This window comes from Salmo salar, chromosome ssa25 (assembly GCF_905237065.1).
Source record: "Salmo salar chromosome ssa25, Ssal_v3.1, whole genome shotgun sequence".
Taxonomy (NCBI): domain Eukaryota; kingdom Metazoa; phylum Chordata; class Actinopteri; order Salmoniformes; family Salmonidae; genus Salmo; species Salmo salar.
The window spans coordinates 48,016,541-48,034,218 of record NC_059466.1 but is presented as its reverse complement, the minus strand read 5'-3'; the positions used below and the strand labels follow the sequence as shown (position 1 = coordinate 48,034,218).

Below are 17,678 nucleotides of genomic sequence, written 5' to 3'. Positions count from 1 at the left end.
CAACCGCAGAAGCATCTACTCTATCCAACAACCATCTGTACGCCTGACATATACAATACATCAAACACTATCCAGAGTCACTGAGAAAGCTACAACCACAAAAGACATTGTGACTTCTGGGGAAGTTAACCAGAGATGCTCTGATGAACTGACTCTCCAGCAGACGACAGTGACTTATGGGCATACATATAAACATTGCAATTATTTTCGAATGAGCGGCCGTTCATGTGCAAAGGATTAGCATTTCAATGAATATAATTATCAACCGTTTGTAGTGAATCCATTTTGTCCTTCCTGCTCTTTATCCGTCCCCAACCCTTTCCATTGTCTAATAATACATTAATGAGAATGACTAATCGATAAGATATAAAAATATCTGGAGAGTCAATTCGGGAAATAGAGACTAAACATTTTCCTGTGGTGCCCCGACTTCCTAGTTAATTAAAGTTTACAAGATTAGTTTAATCAAGTAACAATAATTTCAAAGAGAATTAGTTTGATAAAATAACAGTCTTCACATTTAATGATAGTCACAGACACGACATTGACTATATCTCAGAATTTCTGCATTGAGAAATTGTCAAGCACTGTCTACTAATCTTGTCATTGTCTAGTCCAAGGCAATCCGCTTGGTCCTGCAACCTTTTATGTTTCCAGCCGACCTCTTGTTCCTCCTGTAGGATTTCACTGGTGTCGTCATTACAGCATCTCACTGATTTTAGCCGATCTCATACGTTTGTTGAACACAAATATACAAATTATATCTTATTTTACTCATTTTTTTAAATAAATAACATTTGGCCGTTACTGCCCTTTCCAAAAATCTGGTTATACTTATATTGACATGATTCTGTTTTTGGAAACATCTCTGAATTTTGTAACTGACAAGACATCAAACTCTCACAGGCTGCTGATTTTGTCATTGGCCAGTATAAGGCAATCCAATTGGGCCTGCAACTTTGCACGATACTGTTCAATCTCTGAATCCTCCTGTAGGATGTTATCAGTGTCATCTCTGTGTAGCAGATCCAGCATTTCACTGCACACAATCTTGGCTGACTGCTTCAGGATGAAGTAACTGATCAGCATGGGCACCTGGTCAGCCAGTCTTTGCACCACAATCTGTGAGAGAGGTGAGGTGGGATTGAGAGTAAGGGCCCAAAGTGATGAGATGGCCAAACGGCAACCAAGGCTCCGCAAGGTGAACTACAGACTTCAGAGTTGGATAGGTCTGCAAAATGCAATATACCACAAATATGACCTATTATACCTATTATAGCATTCTCAGGAAGAAATCTTAGGCATGTATTGATTGGTGGGGAGTTAAGATAATAACATTTATTTTCCCTAACAACAGTGGTGAAACTAACCAATACACATTTTAGTGCGATTATATTTCTTTGTTCTGTGCTGCGATTCTTGCTGTATTTATTATAATATAACTGCCGTTCAAAAGTTTGAGGTCCTATTTTTGTCCTTTTTTTAAAGAAAAGCAATTATTTTGTCCATTAAAATAACATCAAATTGATCAGAAATACAGTGTAGACATTGTTAATGTTGTAAATGACTATTGTAGCTGGAAACAGCTGATTGTTAATGGAATATCTCCATAGGCTTACAGAGGTCCATTATCAGCAACCATCACTCCTTTGTTCCAATACACGTTGTGTTAGTTAATCCAAGATAATATACACTGCTCAAAAAAATAAAGGGAACACTTAAACAACACAATGTAACTCCAAGTCAATCACACTTCTGTGAAATCAAACTGTCCACTTAGGAAGCAACACTGATTGACAATACATTTCACATGCTGTTGTGCAAATGGAATAGACAACAGATGGAAATTATAGGCAATTAGCAAGACACCCCCAATAAAGGAGTGGTTCTGCAGGTGGGGACCACAGACCACTTCTCAGTTCCTATGCTTCCTGGCTGATGTTTTGGTCACTTTTCAATGCTGGCGGTGCTTTCATTGTAGTGGTAGCATGAGACGGAGTCTACAACCGACACAAGTGGCTCAGGTAGTGCAGCTCATCCAGGATGGCACATCAATGCGAGCTGTGGCAAGAAGGTTTGCTGTGTCTGTCAGCGTAGTGTCCAGAGCATGGAGGCGCTACCAGGACACAGGCCAGTACATCAGGAGACGTGGAGGAGGCCGTAGGAGGGCAACAACCCAGCAGCAGGACCGCTACCTCCGCCTTTGTGCAAGGAGGAGCAGGAGAAGCACTGCCAGAGCCCTGCAAAATGACCTCCAGCAGGCCACAAATATGCATGTGTCTGCTCAAACGGTCAGAAACAGACTCCATGAGGGTGGTATGAGGGCCCGACGTCCACAGGTGGGGGTTGTGCTTACAGCCCAACACCGTGCAGGGCGTTTGGCATTTGCCAGAGAACACCAAGATTGGCAAATTTGCCACTGGCGCCCTGTGCTCTTCACAGATGAAAGCAGGTTCACACTGAGCACGTGACAGACGTGACAGAGTCTGGAGACGCCGTGGAGAACGTTCTGCTGCCTGCAACATCCTCCAGCATGACCGGTTTGGCGGTGGGTCAGTCATGGTGTGGGGTGGCATTTCTTTGGGGGGCCGCACAGCCCTCCTAATGGCAGCCTAGAGGTTGCCTGACTGCCATTAGGTACCGAGATGAGATCCTCAGACCCCTTGTGAGACCATATGCTGGTGCGGTTGGCCCTGGGTTCCTCCTAATGCAAGACAATGCTAGACCTCATGTGGCTGGAGTGTGTCAGCAGTTCCTGCAAGAGGAAGGCATTGATGCTATGGACTGGCCCGCCCGTTCCCCAGACCTGAATCCAATTGAGCACATCTGGGACATCATGTCTCGCTCCATCCACCAACGCCACGTTGCACCACAGACTGTCCAGGAGTTGGCGGATGCTTTAGTCCAGGTCTGGGAGGAGATCCCTCAGGAGACCATCCGCCACCTCATCAGGAGCTTGCCCAGGCATTGTAGGGAGGTCATACAGGCACGTGGAGGCCACACACACTACTGAGCCTCATTTTGACTTGTTTTAAGGACATTACATCAAAGTTGGATCAGCCTGTAGTGTGGTTTTCCACTTTAATTTTGAGTGTGACTCCAAATCCAGACCTCCATGGGTTGATAAATTGGATTTCCATTGATTATTTTTGTGTGATTTTGTTGTCAGCACATTCAACTATGTAAAGAAAAAAGTATTTATTAAGATTATTTCTTTCATTCAGATCTAGGATGTGTTGTTTAAGTGTTCCCTTTATTTTTTTGAGCAGTATATTTTAAAAGGCTAATTGATCATTAGAAAACCCTTTTGCAATTATGTTAGCACAGCTGAAAACTGTTGTCCTGATTAAATAAGCAATACAACTGGCCTTCTTTAGACTAGTTGAGTATCTGGAGCGTCAGCATTTGTGGGTTTGATTACAGGCTCAAAATGGCCACTCCTTTCACAGAACAGCACAAACTGGCTCTAACCTGAATAGAAAGAGAAGTGGGAGGCCCCGGTGCACAAATGAGCAAAAGGACAAGTACATTAGAGGGTCTAGTTTGAGAAACCATTGAAGCACAGGAGTGATGGTTGCTGATAATGGGCCTCTGTACACATATGTAGATATAGCATAAAAAAATCTGCAGTTTCCAGCTACAATAGTCATTTACAACATGAACAATGTCTACAATGTATTTATGATCAATTTGATGTTATTTTAAAACTTGTTTGGGATAGGGGGCAGTATTTTCACGTTCGGATGAAAAGCGTGCCCAGAGTAAACTGCCTGCTACTCGGGCCCAGAGTCAAATATGTGCATATTATTAGTTGATCTGGATGGAAAACACTCTGAAGTTTCTAAAACTGTTTGAATCATGTCTGTGAGTAAAACAGAACTCATATGGCAGGCAAAAATCTGCGAAAAATCCAAACCGGAAGTGTGAAATCTTTGTAGTTTTTTTCGTAGATGTTCGTAGTTTTTCAAGTGATTGCCTATCCAAACTACAGTGTCTGTGGGGTCCTTTTACACTTCCTAAGGCTTCCACTAGATGTCAACAGTCTTTAGAACCTTGTTTTATGCTTCTACTGTTACTAGGGAGAGAATAAGAGCTCACTGAACAAGTGTTCTGCCTGAGGCCAATGATTTGTTTACTGCGCGGTCACGCAGGTGTGCCGTTCCTTCTTTTTCCTCTGTAATGAATATGCTATTGTCCGGTTGGAATACTATCGAACGGTAATGGAACTTTTTGACTTTTCGTCTAGGGTTTTGCGCTCGCACAATGTGCCTTTGGAATAGTGATCTGAATGCGTGACCAAAACGGAGGTATTTGGACATAAATATGGAGTTTATCGAACAAAACAAACATTTCTTGTGGAAGTTGGAGTCCTGGAAGTGCATTCCGACAAAGATCAGCAAAGGTAAGTGAAGATTTATAGTTTTGTTGACTCCAGAACTTGGCAGGTAACTGTATAGCTTGCTTTGATTGCTGAGCTCTGTACTCAGAATATTGAACAATGTGCTTTCACTGTTTTGAAATCTGACACAGCGGTTGAGAAGGGTATCTATAATTCTTTCAATAACTGTTGTAAATTTTAATGATGAGTATTTCTGTAAATTGATGTGCTCATTCACCGGAGTTTTGGAGGCAAAACATTTTCTGAACATCACGCGCCAATGTAAAATGGGGTTTTTGGATATAAAAATGAACTTTATAGAACAAAACATACATGTATTGTGTAACATTGAGTCCTGGTGTCACGTCCTGGCCAGTATAAGGTTAATTGGTATTGTAGTTTGGTCAGGACGTGGCAGAGGGTATTCGTTTTATGTGGTTCGGGGTGGTGTGTTTGTTGAAGGGGCATTTGATTTAAGTATTCCGGGGTTTTTGGGCACTGTTTGGTTTTCATGTATTCTATGTTTAGTCTAGTGTGTCTGTTTCTATGTTTTGGTTAATTGGGGTTGGGACTCTCAGTTGAAGGCAGGTGTTGTCTATTTGCCTTTGATTGAGAGTCCCATATATTAGGGTGTGTTTGTCATTTGTCATTTGTGGGAGATTGTTCCGTGTTTAGTGTGTCAACATTACAGGACTGTCAGTTTATCGTTCGTTCTCTTTTGTTATTTTTGTGTTCATTTTAGAGTGAATAAATGTTCAAAATGAACAACCGCATGCCTGCTGCGTTTTGGTCCTCCTTCACCGTCGATAACTGTGACAGAATCTCCCACCATTCCAGGACCAAGCAGCAGAGGAAGGAGCAGAGGGACTTCGAATTGGACAAACGAGAGAGATGGACTTGGGAGGAGATCTTGGAGGGAAAAGGCTCCTACACTTGGGAGATCCAAGCCGGTAAAGATCGCCTTCCATGGGGACATGTGGTAAGCGAGAGAGAGGAAAGGAGTAAGGCTGGCATTGACCGGGAACGGTTCCGAGGGACAAGACTGGCGTTGAAGCACGAGAGGCACCCCCAATAATTTTTTGGGGGGGGGCACACGGGTAGTTTGGCTAGGCATAGGAAGAGCCGGAAGCCAGCTACCTGTGGTTATATGGAGGAGCGTATGGGGTGGAGAGCGCTATGTTTCGCTGAGGAGCGCACTCTCTCACCCATACGCACGCACAGTCCGGTGCGCGTTATTCCAGCCCCTCGCAGGTGCCGTGCTAGAGCGGGCATCCAGCCTGGTAGGAGGATGCCTGCGCAGCTCATCTGGTCGCCGGTACGCCTCCGAGGACCAGGCTACCCAACTCCCGCTCTACGCACGGCTACCATCAGGCCCCTGCACAGCCCAGTCTGCCCTGTGCAAGCACCCCGCTCGTACAGGGCTACTAGTTCCATCCAGCCAAGACGGGTTGTGCAGGAGGTAAGATCAAGACCGCCCGAGCGCCTCCATAGCCCTGGGTTTCCAGCTCCTGTCTCTCGTGCGGACCCGGAAGTGCATCAACCCAGTCCGACTCGTCCTGTTCCCGTTCCCCGCACTAGCCTTCAAGTGCGTAAACCCAGCCCCGCCAGTCAACAGTCGTCAGAGCTGCCCGCCAGTCAACAGTCGTCAGAGCTGCCCGCCAGTCAACAGTCGTAAGAGCTGCCCGCCAGTCAACAGTCGTCAGAGCGGCCGGACTGCCCCGAACTGCCCGAGCGGCCGGACTGCCCCGAACTGCCCGAGCGGCCGGACTGCCCCGAACTGCCCGAGCGGCCGGACTGCCCCGGACTGCCCGAGCGGCCGGACTGCCCGAGCGGCCGGACTGCCCCGAACTGCCGGACTGCCCCGAACTGCCCGAGCGGCCGGACTGCCCCGAACTGCCCGAGCGGCCGGACTGCCCCGAACTGCCCGAGCGGCCGGACTGCCCCGAACTGCCGGACTGCCCGAGCGGCCGGACTGCCCGAGCGGCCGGACTGCCCGAGCGGCGGACTGCCCGAGCGGCCGGACTGCCCCGGACTGCCCGAAGCGGCCGGACTGCCCGAGCGGCCGGACTGCCCCGAACTGCCCGAGCGGCCGGACTGCCCCGAACTGCCCGAGCGGCCGGACTGCCCCGAACTGCCCGAGCGGCCGGACTGCCCGAGCGGCCGGACTGCCCCGAACTGCCCGAGCGGCCGGACTGCCCCGAACTGCCCGAGCGGCCGGACTGCCCGAGCGGCCGGACTGCCCCGGACTGCCCGAGCGGCCGGACTGCCCGAGCGGCCGGACTGCCCCGAACTGCCCGAGCGGCCGGACTGCCCGAGCGGCCGGACTGCCCCGAACTGCCCCGAACTGCCCGAGCGGCCGGACTGCCCCGAACTGCCCGAGCGGCCGGACTGCCCCGAACTGCCGGACTGCCCGAGCGGCCGGACTGCCCGAGCGGCCGGACTGCCCCGAACTGCCCGACTGCCCCGAACTGCCCGAGCGGCCGAGCGGCCGGACTGCCCCGAACTGCCCGAGCGGCGGACTGCCCCGAACTGCCGGACTGCCCGAGCGGCCCGACTGCCCCGAACTGCCCGACTGCCCCGAACTGCCCGAGCGGCCGGACTGCCCGAGCGGCCGGACTGCCCCGAACTGCCCGAGCGGCCGGACTGCCCCGAACTGCCCGAGCGGCGGACTGCCCGAGCGGCCGGACTGCCCGAGCGGCCGGACTGCCCCGAACTGCCCCGAACTGCCCGAGCGGCCGGACTGCCCCGAACTGCCGGACTGCCCGAGCGGCCGGACTGCCCGAGCGGCCGGACTGCCCGAGCGGCCGGACTGCCCCGAACTGCCCGAGCGGCCGGACTGCCCCGAACTGCCCGAGCGGCCGGACTGCCCCGAACTGCCCGAGCGGCCGGACTGCCCCGAACTGCCCGAGCGGCCGGACTGCCCCGAACTGCCCGAGCGGCCGGACTGCCCGAGCGGCCGGACTGCCCGAGCGGCCGGACTGCCCCGACAGCCTCGAATGGCCAGAGCCGGAGCCACCTTCAGAGATAGGTGGGTTGGGGAGGGGGGGTGTAGCACAGTGCCGTCGTTGACGGCAGCCACCCTCCCTTCCCTCCCTTTAGTAGGGGGGAATTTTTCTTTTTTGGTGTTGCTTGGGGTTTATTTTGTTGGTGCTTCCGGGGTTAGCACCTTTAAGGGGGGGGTACTGTCACGTCCTGGCCAGTATAAGGTTAATTGGTATTGTAGTTTGGTCAGGACGTGGCAGAGGATATTCGTTTTATGTGGTTCGGGGTGGTGTGTTTGTTGAAGGGGCATTTGATTTAAGTATTCCGGGGTTTTTGGGCACTGTTTGGTTTTCATGTATTCTATGTTTAGTCTAGTGTGTCTGTTTCTATGTTTTGGTTAATTGGGGTTGGGACTCTCAGTTGAAGGCAGGTGTTGTCTATTTGCCTTTGATTGAGAGTCCCATATATTAGGGTGTGTTTGTCATTTGTGGGAGATTGTTTAGTGTGTCAACATTACAGGACTATCCGTTTATCGTTCGTTCTCTTTTGTTATTTATGTGTTCATTTTGGAGTGAATAAATGTTCAAAATGAACAACCGCATGCCTGCTGCGTTATGGTCCTCCTTCACCGTCGATAACTGTGACACCTGGGAGTGTCATCTGATGAAGATCGTCAAAGGTTAGTGATTAATTTTAGCTGTATTTCTGGTTTTTGTGATGCCTCTCCTTGCTTGGAAAATGGCTGTGTGGTTTTTCTTGCCAAGGTGATGTCCTTACATAATCTAATGTTATGCTTTTGCCGTAAAGCCATTTTGAAATCGGACAATGTAGTTGGATTAACGAGAAGTGTATCTTTAAAATAGGTTATAATAGTTGTATGTTTGAGAAATTTGAATTATGAGATTTGTTGTTTTGTATTTCGCGCCCTGCTATTCCATTGGCTGTTGGCGAGGGGTCCTGCTAGTGGAACGTCTGTCCATAACAGGTTTTAATGGATAAATATTTCGATTTTCTCTGAAAAACAAGGACATTTCTAAGTGACCCAACCCTTTTGAACTGCAGTGTATATAGAGAGTTGGAAAACATTTAGAACGGACCCCATGTTAGCCCTTGGAGCATTCCATTTATCCAGTCATGACAAGTATGTAGATTCTACTTCAAGACTTTCAGTTACACAGCATTGTTTAAAAAAATGTAAATGCCATGAACTGCTATTGGTCAATATTGTCAACATGGCTGACATATGGACATTGTTGATTATACTGTGTAATGTAAATGCATCATAATTCTATTTTTGATTATACCATTGCATAGTTGAATACTCGTTACTGATTGGCTTGAAGGGCATTCTAGAGCATGCATTATTTCCCTATAATGCATGGTACATCAGCACGGTACTGCATTGTTAATGGAGCTAGCACATAAGCATTTTGCTACACCTTTTATACCAGCTGTGAACTGTGTATGGATGAATACAATATGTCTCTGGGGTGGAGTACCAGGCTAGATGTAGTCCATACATACACGTTGAGATCTCCAAAAATTTGTGGAAGGCCCTGATGAGAAAGTGTGTGAGTTTGTTGATAAGCACACTACATAACATGCCAGTTTTATGTTAGCTGCAGGTTTAGTTAATTAGATTTAATATCTGGAACACTCTATACATACAGCATAGTAGATCTGTTGCATTTTACCTCATAGTATGCCTTGAGCAGCTCAGGGTACTTGCTCCTGGTGTCGTGAACTGAGCCTTCTGCTGTTCCCTCCATTCGACTATGTTTGTTGAAGATTTCATCTTGTGTGTAGACCTGCATCTCCATCTCAAACTGCTCCACGATCCTCTCCTTCACTATGGTTGACTGCTTTTCCTGGATTGTTTCATTTTTTCTCTGAGTTTAAACAAAGATTAAGATTCCATGAGGACATAAAGAATCTTGGATGCAGGGAGGCAGTAAAATACTCTTACTGTTTCAGATAAAAGTTCAGTTCGATATGCTCTAAATATCTTGTGGTGTTTTATTTTGAACATTTCAAGCTACGATCCTACAATGGACAACTTGTTAATTGTAATTCTTAATAAAAATATATTGTGATTTTTAAGTGCTACTTTGCCTCATGTATTCCTGCCTTCTTGCTAGTGCCACTAACTAAGATTTCCATTTCAGCCTAAAATCACAGAATAGAGAATTGTATGATTATCATGTCAGAGCACTTAACAGTTTACAATCGTCATTACCATTGAGACCCGATGAAGATAAGGATAATTCTTAAAGCTCTCTCTGGACAAATGATCAAATTGCTTCTGCACCATGTCTGAAAAACAAAAACAAATGTATTTTGTGAAGAGATATTCCACAAAATGTTATTATTTAAAGGAATAGTACATCCAAATTACAAGTCAATAGTCCCAATATTAATATTTCATGTCCAAGTAATCATTGAGTAACTTCATTGAGCTACACAATCAATTTGAGATTCATTTGGATATGAAGAGGAAAAAATGAAAACAGGTAAATTAAACCAATGCGTGGATTGATGTCACCTTGTCCATAGACTGCTTACAGGGTAAGGAAACCAATGTCATTTTGTAATTTGAGTGAAATGTTCCTTCATGTCCTATTTAGTCAATTAAAGTTCAAATGTCACTTGTGCAAGTTCAATGAAATGACGTTCTTGCAAACTGTAAACCCAACCATGAAGAATTAAAAATAACAGAAGATAGAACAAAAACACTAGAGAAATAAGAACGCGAGAAAGTAAGTTATATACATGGACAGTTCCAGGGTCAGTAGCTATATACAGGGACAGTTACAGGGTCAGTAGCTATATACATGGACAGTTCCAGGGTCAGTAGCTATATAGAGGGTCAGTTCCAGGGTCAGTAGCTATATACATGGACAGTTCCAGGGTCAGTAGCTATATAGAGGGTCAGTTCCAGGGTCAGTAGCTATATACATGGACAGTTCCAGGGTCAGTAGCTATATAGAGGGTCAGTTCCAGGGTCAGTAGCTACTGTTTGTTCCAGGGTCAGTAGCTACTGTTTGTTTCAGGGTCAGTAGCAATTAACAGGGTCAGTAGCTATATACATGGACAGTTCCAGGGTCAGTAGCTATATACATGGACAGTTCCAGGGTCAGTAGCTATATACATGGACAGTTCCAGGGTCAGTAGCTATATACATGGACAGTTCCAGGGTCAGTAGCTAGATACAGGGACAGTTCCAGGGTCAGTAGCTAGATACAGGAACAGTTCCAGGGTCAGTAGCTATATACAGGGGCAGTTCCAGGGTCAGTAAGCTAAATACAGGGTCAGTTCCAGGGTCAGTAGCTACTGTTTGTTCCAGGGTCAGTAGCAATTAATAGGGTCAGTAGCTATATACAGGGACAGTTCCAGGGTCAGTAGTTATATACAGGGACAGTTCCAGGGACAGTAGCTATATACAGGGACAGTTCCAGGGACAGTAGCTATATACAGGGACAGTTCCAGGGTCAGTAGCTATATACATGAACAGTTCCAGGGTCAGTTCCAGTACCATATGTACTATGTGGAGGGATACTGAAGTGGTATGGTTAGATACTGTATGTATAGGGGTAAGTTGACTAGGTATCAGGATATATGATAAACAGAGTAGCATCTCAGTATATGATGATTGCGTGTGCTTGTGTGTTTAGAGTCAGTATACGTGTGTAGATGTTGTGTGGTTGACCAAATTGAGTGAGTGCGTGTGCGTGTGCGTGTGTGCGTGTGTTGGAGTGACAGTGAGTGTGTGTAGAGTTCTGACAGTGTGCATAGAGACAGTGCAAAGATACAAATGAATAAAGGGGTCAACTTAGATAACAAAATGGTTACCTGACTATCTAGTTAGTAGTCTCATGGATTGGGGATAGAAGCTGTTCTGGAGCCTGTTCAGGAGCTGTTTGTCATGCTGATAAGATAATTATCTAATAAAGGTAAATGAATCAATGAACCATTATGAATTATAAGTCATGTAGTATGCTTAATGAATAATCAATGTAATGATCAATTAGTCCCAGAAAGTCCAGGAACCACTGGAGAGGGAGAGAAATGTGTGTGTGTGTGTAATTGGTGTAGAGAGCAGGGGACAGATGATCAAGGGAGTTAAAACTTCAAGGGGTTCCTAACCTTGAGGGAAAGGAACAGGCTGACCTGGATGGTGATAAACAGTCAAAGGGGAGATGCAGTTCACCAACAGTTTGTGTGTAAATGCGTGTGCGTAAGTAAAGAAGAAACTATATAATGACTGTTTTGTTATCTTGACCTCAGAACGTTCTCTGAATAAAGCTGAATGAACCTTTTGCAGAAAGCTGAGTCCTTGCCTAATTATTTAACCCATTGTCTTACAAACCTTGGGAATTAGTCAAGGCTTATTGATTATTGATTGTTATCATTAAGATATAAAATTATTTTAACACATGCAGAAGCAGAAAGAACAATCTATGGTTTGGGTGTCTGGGGTCTAACAGTTTTCCGGGCCTTCCTTTCACACCGCCTGATATAGATGTCCTGGATGGCACAGTGCTCTGCCCCAGCGATGTACTGGGCTGTCCGATCCACCCTCTGTAAATCCATACGATTGAGGGTGGTGATTTTGCCATACCAAGCAGTGATGCAGCTAGTCAAGAGGCTCTCAATGGTGCAGCTGTAGAACTTTGAGGATTTGAGGGCCCATGCCAAAGCTTTTCAACCTCCTGAGGGGGAAAAGACGCTGTCTCGCCTTCTTCACGACTGTGCGCACGTGTGTGGACATTAGCGATTTGGACACCGAGGAACTTAATGCTCTAGACCCGCTCCACTTCAGCCCTGACAATGTGGATTGGGGTGTGATTCACAAATACCTGCTTTCTTGGGGGCTTACTGCTTAGTATAATAGGCATGTTTGTTTTGTCATTACTACCATACAGACCCATACATAATGTTCAATAAAGGGGCTTTTGGAAAATTACATCGAACCTAGGGCTGTAACATGTACGCTAATAAATCTGGAAGCAAGTACAGGGAGTAAGTTTAATAAATAAACAAATTAAACAAAACAAGAGACACGAGTAGAATACAGACATGAAACACAGAACAGAAACAATAAGGTGTGTAACGATGGTGGCAGGTGTGCGTAATAATGATTAAACTGGCAACAACAAGCACCAGAGAGTGGGAGAGAAGGAGTAGATGTCACAAGGGCTTTTGGTCACTTACCTCTGATTGTCTGTAGTGTCATCATAGCTGGTCTCTTAAGTTCAGCCACTAGTTTCTGAACAACACGTTGAAATACCCTGTAGTTACTGAATCCTGGCAGCTCACTTCCCCTGTGCTTCTGATCATATTCATCCACCACTTGTTGCATTACTTCATGGTCTAAATTCAGGAAAACAATGTTAATCATTTATTGGAGATTATAATCACTGTTGTATGACATAACTATTAGTAGTATAATAATTATATCAGTAAATATTAGGAATGATTAGAGACATATATTCATTGGTCAGACATGGTATTATGATGAGCAATACCTGGGCTATTCAAAATTGTACCTACAATGTGATTTGGCATTTTCCAAACATTTCATCCACTCTGTAAATTCCTTTCGCATGAGCTCAAACAGATTTTCTTCAACGATCATATCTCCATTGGACAGTTGGGTAATCTGATCATTGAAATCTGTTATGACCTGAAGGAAACATTATAAAACATACCTGTTTAATATTTAGTCCTTTTAGATTACTGTTTAATGAAATTGCTCCACAAGACCCATCCATCCTTATGTTCTCTACAGATATTAAACAAGAACTATCTTACAGTGGCTTGTCCAAGTGTTTTTGTAAAATCAGATGTCAAGGCAAAGTATTGTTTAACCTAGTGACAAAGCTAATCAGCTGGAAATTAAGGAAAGGGAGTGGAGAAAGTGGGATTGTTAAGTGGGAGTGTGGAGAAAATGTTAATGCTATTTAATTTATCTTTCTGGACAGTATGTCAACTCTTAAACATGTGTGGCAAATTTGACCAATCCAAATGGCAGCGATTGTGCAACAGAGCTGATGCCTTTACATCAGGTACCATTGCCCAAGTTCTCTATAGGACATTATCCTGACAATTTACTGAACCATGACTATAACACACCTGGACTACTGTGCAACAGTATGGCTTCCAACCCCACAGACATTTGTATTGAAATTTTGTACAGAAGAAGTTTACGAAGCTGAAAGATAGAAAGATGTGCTCACCTGAATGAGGTACTTCCTCTTCTCTTCAGGTTCCAGGGGAGGCCTGTCCTCTATTTGACTCAATAAATGCTTTACCTCCACCAGCCGCTCCTTTATCGTCGCTGACATCTGGGGCAAGGATTTCTGACCAGGAGCAAACATACACGTTAATAGGTACCAGACCACATGTTTTCCAGTGTGCACTGGGTGTAGGGAGAACAGATAACCATAGGGTATCTGGTTGGACTAACTTTGATGTGTTTGACCAGGGCATTGCTGAGCTTGGTGGCTAGGCACTTGGTAGATGCCTTCTCCTCACGCAAGAGGGATCTATACATTGAAAGGGAGAGAAATAACAAACTAAGGGCACAAGGCGAGACCCAGATGCAGACACTGGAGGCAGAAGGTTTGAGTCTTGATATTTATTAATCAATCCAAAAAGGGGTAGGCAAGAGAATGGTCGTGGAAAGGCAAAAGGTCAAACCAGTTCAGAGTCCATGAGGAACAGAGTGGCAGGCAGGGGTCAGGTGTAACGGTCAGGCAGGCGGGTACAGCGTCCAGAAAACATGCAAGGTTCAAAAACCGGGAGGACTGGCAAAAGAAAATAGAAGCAGGAGTACGTGAAAACACACAGGTTGACTTGAAAAACATACAAGACAAACTGGCACAGGTGGACAGGAAACACAGAGATATATACACCAGGGATAATAAGCAACACCTGGAGGGGGGTGGAGACAATCACAAGACAGGTGAAACAGATCAGGTTGTGACACAAACGCAGAATTTCATTTCAGAAATTGTCCGACACATTTAACACATGCATTTTTTTAATTAAAACTGTCAAATACAGATGTCAGTTAACCCTTGGCCTACAATAGTCCCACGGATATCTACATAACATAATAAAAAATCCCCATCAAAATCAATCTGTTTAAGCTAGAGATATGTGCGAAGCTAACATATGGAAAAGTTTTTTTGTGAGTAAACCAAGGATCATTTAGTCATTTGATTTTGAATGTTAAAATGTACAATATGCAGAAATGTAAGAGAAGGGAAGGGAGGGACTCATAAGGAAAGACCATTCATGAATACTATATGGAACTACTCTCAAAGGATATGTTGAAAAAAAATAATATTCATAAAATCCTGAAATCAACAGTTTGGGGCCCTGAACATTTTCAGATCTGAAGCCATCAAAATCAAAGATGCAAGTTCACTTAACACATGGCATGAACACATTTTACCTGAAGTGCTCGTGATTTTGGAAGAATTCCAACTCCTCCTCAATCGCATCAGTAATGGACATGTTTTCATCAATATTCTTCTGACCACGACATTTCACAATGACATAGCCCATATTGAGAAAGATGACTTTATTGTGGACAATTTCCAACACATTATTCTCTGCTCCCGGGTCTATCAGGTCTGGCTTTGTCAGAATGGCTTGAAGACAAATGAAAAGCATTATGATAACTGCTAATATAAAAACCCAATTAAAAATACATTCATCTATATAATGTCTTTACCCTGAGTTCTTGTGCCTTCAGGATCCACTTCTTGTGCCATTTTCAGGGCCTCTGTTGTTGCTATGTCAACATTACATGGTACCACCACCAAAATAATGGTTCTCTTATTCTTTATGAATTTCAAAATGAGATTCTTGATCTAGTAAAAAAGGAAGAGGAATGTGACAAAGCAGTCAGGATGCAAGCCTTTGACCGAGTTATTTGATTAATCTACGAGAGGGTATCAGACCGCTTGTTACCGTGATATTGCCCTGTGTGGGGCACTCTGTTCTTTATGGTTCTGAAGCTCAACCTTCCTCAAAGTCAACACACCAGATTCAACCATCATAGCTACCTTGCTAGCAATTATGGTAAAAAGTATTTACACCTGGCTAAAACAATTCATCATTAGTGAATTATAAGATGAGAAACAAGTGTCATGAGATAACCAAGCACTGTACTGGACATAGTACAAAAGCTATACACAATAACGTTAGACTTACTTGGGCTCCGATGTCATCTGGTTGTCCTTTCACAGCCACCCTGGCAATCCCTGGTAAGTCAATCAGACTGAGGTCACACACCATGGAGGATGTGATCTTTAGAGTGATCAGGTGTTCACATATCCCCAATCCCTCTCCTGCTAACTCGTTCTGAGCTGTTAAATCAATGGGAAAATATTGATGAAATAACAGATGTGTCTATTATTTGTTTGTTTGTCTGTCTTATACCCCGACAGAACTCTTCTTATTATAATATATATTCTGTAGTTGTTTATGGTAAATACCATACAAACTTTTCCACATTAAATTTGAATAGATATGTCAATGTCAGTAGCAGTATGTGCCGTTTAAGATCTGTTTGTTTGTTTATTATTTGTTTGTTTGTCTGTCTTATACCCTGACAGAACTCTTCTATTTATAATATATTATGTATTCTGTAGTTGTCTGTGGTAAATACCATGCAAACTTTTCCACAATAAATTATAATAGATTTGTCAATGGTGGTCAGGTACCGTTTAAGATAAGGGAGAACAACATATTTTTTATGAGCATGGCTTATTTCTATTACAGCGTATAGGATGACTGTCATTCATATTCCATTCACCCAGCTCAATGTTACATCGATAGGTTTAGGCTACTACGTGATTCTGGAATTTCCCCTATACCCATGTCATGACTGTCCTGATCAGGTCAGGTTACAGGAGACCACAACCCTACAGATTATCTCTCAACCCCCAACAGAGGAGGAGAGATCTAGGGGTCTGAAGATGTGGGGGTTTTATGACGACCTGTTTTATGAACTCAAGCCGGAACACCTGGCCTACACTCCCCATCGAATCGTGGTATTTACGCTGTTTCATTCCTACGCTGTGAGCTCTGAGCTACAGAGCTGTCTGTCCTCGGGTACGTTTTTTATCCGTCCGTGAAAATACTGCCCCCTAGCCATAACAGGTTAACACATTTTCCAAAGAAGGGCCAGATGTATACAAAATGGTGTCGTCTGCGTAGAGGTGGATCAGAGAATCACCAGCAGCAAGAGCGACATCATTGATATATATAGAAAAAAAGATTTGACCTGAGAATTTAACCCTGTGGCACCCCCATAGAGAGTGCCAGAGGTCCGGACAACAGGCCCTCCGATTTGACACACTGAACTCTATCTGAGAAGTAGTTGGCGAACCATGCGAGGCAGTCATTTGAGAAACCAAGGCTATTGAGTCTGCCGATAAGAATGCGGTCATTGACAGTGTCGAAAGCCTAGGCCAGGTTGATGAAGACGGCTGCACAGTACTGTCTTTTATCGATGGCGGTTATGATATCGTTTAGGACCTTGAGCGTGGCTGAGGTGCACCCATGACCAGCTCGGAACCCAGATTGCATAGTGGAGAAGGTACGGTGGGATTCGAAATGGTCGGTGATCTGATTGTTAACTTGGTTGCTGCAGGGGGTGCAGAGCTATTGGCCGTGGTAGGGGTAGCCAGGTGGAAAGCATGGCCAGCTGTAGAAAATTGCTCTGGAAAAATGCTTATTGAAAAATGCATATTGAAATTATTGATTATCGTGTATATATATCTATATATATACCCAGTGGAAGATGTTAACTAGCTGTCCTCCGGCTACACAATGGTGCTACCTTACAGATTGCTGTTGAGGCTACTGTAGACCTTCATTGTAAAGTAGTGTGTTTTAATCAATTATTTGGTCATGTGAATATATTTAGTTTAGTTTTATTTAGAAAATATAACTTTATAAATATTTCGTTATTTAAATGTTTCTGAATTTCACTGAGGAGGATGGTCCTCCCCTTCCTCCTCTGAGGAGCCTCCACAGGTTAATGTACAGTGTAGAATAATATGTCTGTGTGTTTGTGTCTGTGTTCGTTCCCATCTGACCTTGTTCAACGTGGTTCACGACTTCTGAAGGTTCGTCAAAATCAAAGACTTTCTCTCCGTATGAGATGACAGCCTCCCATTTCACTGTCCTGTCATTACAGAGTTGAAGTAGCAGTGGGCACCTGGTGACAATACCTGGAAACAAGGAAGTACCAATGACAGATCATTATACTGTATTACAGAACAATCAATACAATACAATA

The 17,678-nt window shown here is 44.6% G+C and overlaps 1 protein-coding gene across 1 annotated transcript in view; it reads right to left on the bottom strand.

The window, feature by feature from the left end:
- Positions 1 to 495: 495 nt before the first annotated feature.
- The window catches only part of LOC106586887 (interferon-induced GTP-binding protein Mx-like), a 34,422-nt gene continuing 17,239 nt past the window's right edge, over positions 496 to 17,678 (bottom strand). Inside the window, exons 4-14 of the mRNA XM_014174614.2 lie at positions 17,476 to 17,610; positions 15,584 to 15,738; positions 15,102 to 15,240; positions 14,820 to 15,018; positions 13,827 to 13,905; positions 13,597 to 13,719; positions 12,911 to 13,043; positions 12,572 to 12,730; positions 9,597 to 9,673; positions 9,055 to 9,249; positions 496 to 1,122 (exon numbers count right to left, since the gene is read on the bottom strand). Coding sequence (XP_014030089.2) covers positions 901 to 1,122; positions 9,055 to 9,249; positions 9,597 to 9,673; positions 12,572 to 12,730; positions 12,911 to 13,043; positions 13,597 to 13,719; positions 13,827 to 13,905; positions 14,820 to 15,018; positions 15,102 to 15,240; positions 15,584 to 15,738; positions 17,476 to 17,610 — 1,616 coding nt within the window. The 3' untranslated portion in view covers positions 496 to 900. The remainder of the gene's footprint in view (positions 1,123 to 9,054; positions 9,250 to 9,596; positions 9,674 to 12,571; positions 12,731 to 12,910; positions 13,044 to 13,596; positions 13,720 to 13,826; positions 13,906 to 14,819; positions 15,019 to 15,101; positions 15,241 to 15,583; positions 15,739 to 17,475; positions 17,611 to 17,678) is intronic.